Source organism: Hyla sarda, chromosome 8 (assembly GCF_029499605.1).
Source record: "Hyla sarda isolate aHylSar1 chromosome 8, aHylSar1.hap1, whole genome shotgun sequence".
NCBI classification, from domain to species: Eukaryota; Metazoa; Chordata; class Amphibia; order Anura; family Hylidae; genus Hyla; species Hyla sarda.
Window position 1 is genome coordinate 21,218,153 of NC_079196.1, and position 2,615 is coordinate 21,220,767.

At 49.8% G+C, this 2,615-nt stretch overlaps 1 protein-coding gene across 14 annotated transcripts in view; it reads left to right on the forward strand.

Moving 5' to 3' along the window:
* CCNT2 (cyclin T2) overlaps positions 1-2,615 on the forward strand; it is an 89,251-nt gene that overhangs the window by 134 nt on the left and 86,502 nt on the right. For 12 of the 14 annotated variants that reach the window (XR_008846844.1, XM_056533224.1, XM_056533225.1 and 9 more), the window contains exon 1: positions 174-448. Coding sequence is in view for 12 of the 14 variants with exons in the window: in XM_056533224.1 (XP_056389199.1) it covers positions 189-448 (260 nt within the window). In the remaining 2 variants the exon portion in view is untranslated. Of the gene's footprint in view, positions 122-173; positions 449-2,615 lie in introns of those variants that run through there. The other 2 variants (XR_008846845.1, XM_056533229.1) reach the window with 1 other exon arrangement.

A 2,615-nucleotide genomic window follows, 5' to 3' on the forward strand; every position in this document is an offset into this window, starting at 1 on the left:
TCACCCGGGAGCTGCTGGAGAACAGCCCGTCGAGGCGCTGCGGGGTGGAGGCCGACAAGGAGCTCTCGTACCGGCAACAAGCGGCCAATCTCATCCAGGATATGGGTCAGCGGCTCAACGTGTATCCTTCATGTCAGTCAGCTGGGGCCTAGTGCCGGCCGGGAAGCCTGCCATGCCGAGTGGGCAGGATGAGGGTGGGCCGGGACTGTGCTGGGCCCCGGGATGGCCGCTCATATTCCGGCCCTAGACGGCTCTTTGTCTCGGGCTCAGGCCGTTGGGTTGTGTCAGCCGGCAAGTGCGGCCTCCCTCCCCCGGGAGCAGCGATCATCCCCGGGGAACCGCCTCACCTGCTCCCACCGCCGGGAACACTGACGCAAACAGGCGAAATACTGACACATTGTTACTTTATACTGAGTAATATCTCTATTTATACAGAATCAGATATATTGTATCCAGTGACGGGAACAAAACCCTCAATAAAGCTGGTTCAAAAAAAGATGTATGCCGGATACTGAGGAAAAAGACCATTTTGTTCATTTTATAACCAGCATATATATATATTTTTTATGAGCTTTATTTAGTTTTTAGTCATAATTCTCATTTTGTATTCAATTTGTATGTTAAGCTTAAAGGGAGAGATGGATTGTTGTATGTAATCTATGGGGGAGACGTATCCTTGTGTCGTCTATGGGGCGAGACGTGTCATTGGATGTAGTCTATGGGGCGAGACGTATCCTTGTGTAGTCTATGGGGCGAGACGTGTCATTGGATGTAATCTATGGGGGAGACGTGTCATTGGATGTAATCTATGGGGGAGATGTATCATTGTGTAGTCTATGGGGGAGACGTGTCATTGGATGTAATCTATGGGGGAGACGTGTCATTGGATGTAATCTATGGGGGAGATGTATCATTGTGTAGTCTATGGGGGAGACGTGTCATTGGATGTGGTCTATGGGGGAGACGTGTCATTGGATGTGGTCTATGGGGGAGACGTATCATTGTGTCGTCTATGGGGGAGACGTATCATTGGATGTGGTCTATGGGGGAGACGTGTCATTGGATGTAATCTATGGGGGAGACGTATCATTGTGTCGTCTATGGGGGGAGACTTGTCATTGGATGTGGTCTATGGGGGAGACGTGTCATTGGATGTGGTCTATGGGGGAGACGTGTCATTGGATGTAATCTATGGGGGAGATGTATCATTGTGTAGTCTATGGGGGAGACATGTCATTGGATGTGGTCTATGGGGGAGACTTGTCATTGGATGTGGTCTATGGGGGAGACGTATCCTTGTGTAGTCTATGGGGGGAGACGTGTCATTGAATATAATCTATGGGGGAGACGTATCATTGTGTCGTCTATGGGGGAGACGTGTCATTGGATGTAATCTATGGGGGAGACGTATCATTGTGTCGTCTATGGGGGGAGACTTGTCATTGGATGTGGTCTATGGGGGAGACGTGTCATTGGATGTGGTCTATGGGGGAGACGTGTCATTGGATGTAATCTATGGGGGAGATGTATCATTGTGTAGTCTATGGGGGAGACATGTCATTGGATGTGGTCTATGGGGGAGACGTATCCTTGTGTAGTCTATGGGGGGAGACGTGTCATTGGATATAATCTATGGGGGAGACGTATCATTGTGTCGTCTATGGGGGAGACGTGTCATTGGATGTAATCTATGGGGGAGACGTATCATTGTGTCGTCTATGGGGGGAGACTTGTCATTGGATGTGGTCTATGGGGAGACGTGTCATTGGATGTGGTCTATTGGGGAGATGTGTCATTGGATGTGGTCTATGGGGGAGACGTATCATTGTGTAATCTATGGGGGGAGACGTATCATTGCGTAATCTATGGGGGGAGACGTATCATTGCGTAATCTATGGGGGGAGACGTATCCTTGTGTAGTCTATGGGGGGGAGACGTGTCATTGGATGTAATCTATGGGGGAGACGTATCATTGTGTCGTCTATTGGGGGGAGACGCGTCATTGGATGTGTTCTATGGGGGAGACGTGTCATTGCATGTAGTCTATGGGGGAGACGTGTCATTGGATGTAATCTATGGGGGAGACGTATCATTGTGTCGTCTATGGGGGGAGACGTGTCATTGGATGTGGTCTATGGGGGAGATGTGTCAATGGATGTGGTCTATGGGGGAGACGTATCATTGTGTAATCTATGGGGGGAGACGTATCCTTGTGTAGTCTATGGGGGGGAGACGTGTCATTGGATGTAATCTATGGGGGAGACGTATCATTGTTCGTCTATGGGGGGAGACGCGTCATTGGATGTAGTCTATGGGGGAGACGCGTCATTGGATGTGTTCTATGGGGGAGACGTGTCATTGCATGTAGTCTATGGGGGAGACGTATCATTGAATGTAATATATGGGGGAGACGTGTCATTGGATGTGGTCTATGGGGGAGACGTGTCATTGGATGTAATCTATGGGGGGAGACATATCATTGTGTCGTCTATGGGGGGAGACGTGTCATTGGATGTAGTCTATGGGGGAGACGTGTCATTGGATGTGGTCTATGGGGGAGACGCGTCATTGGATGTGGTCTATGGGGGAGACGCGTCATTGGATGTGGTCTATGG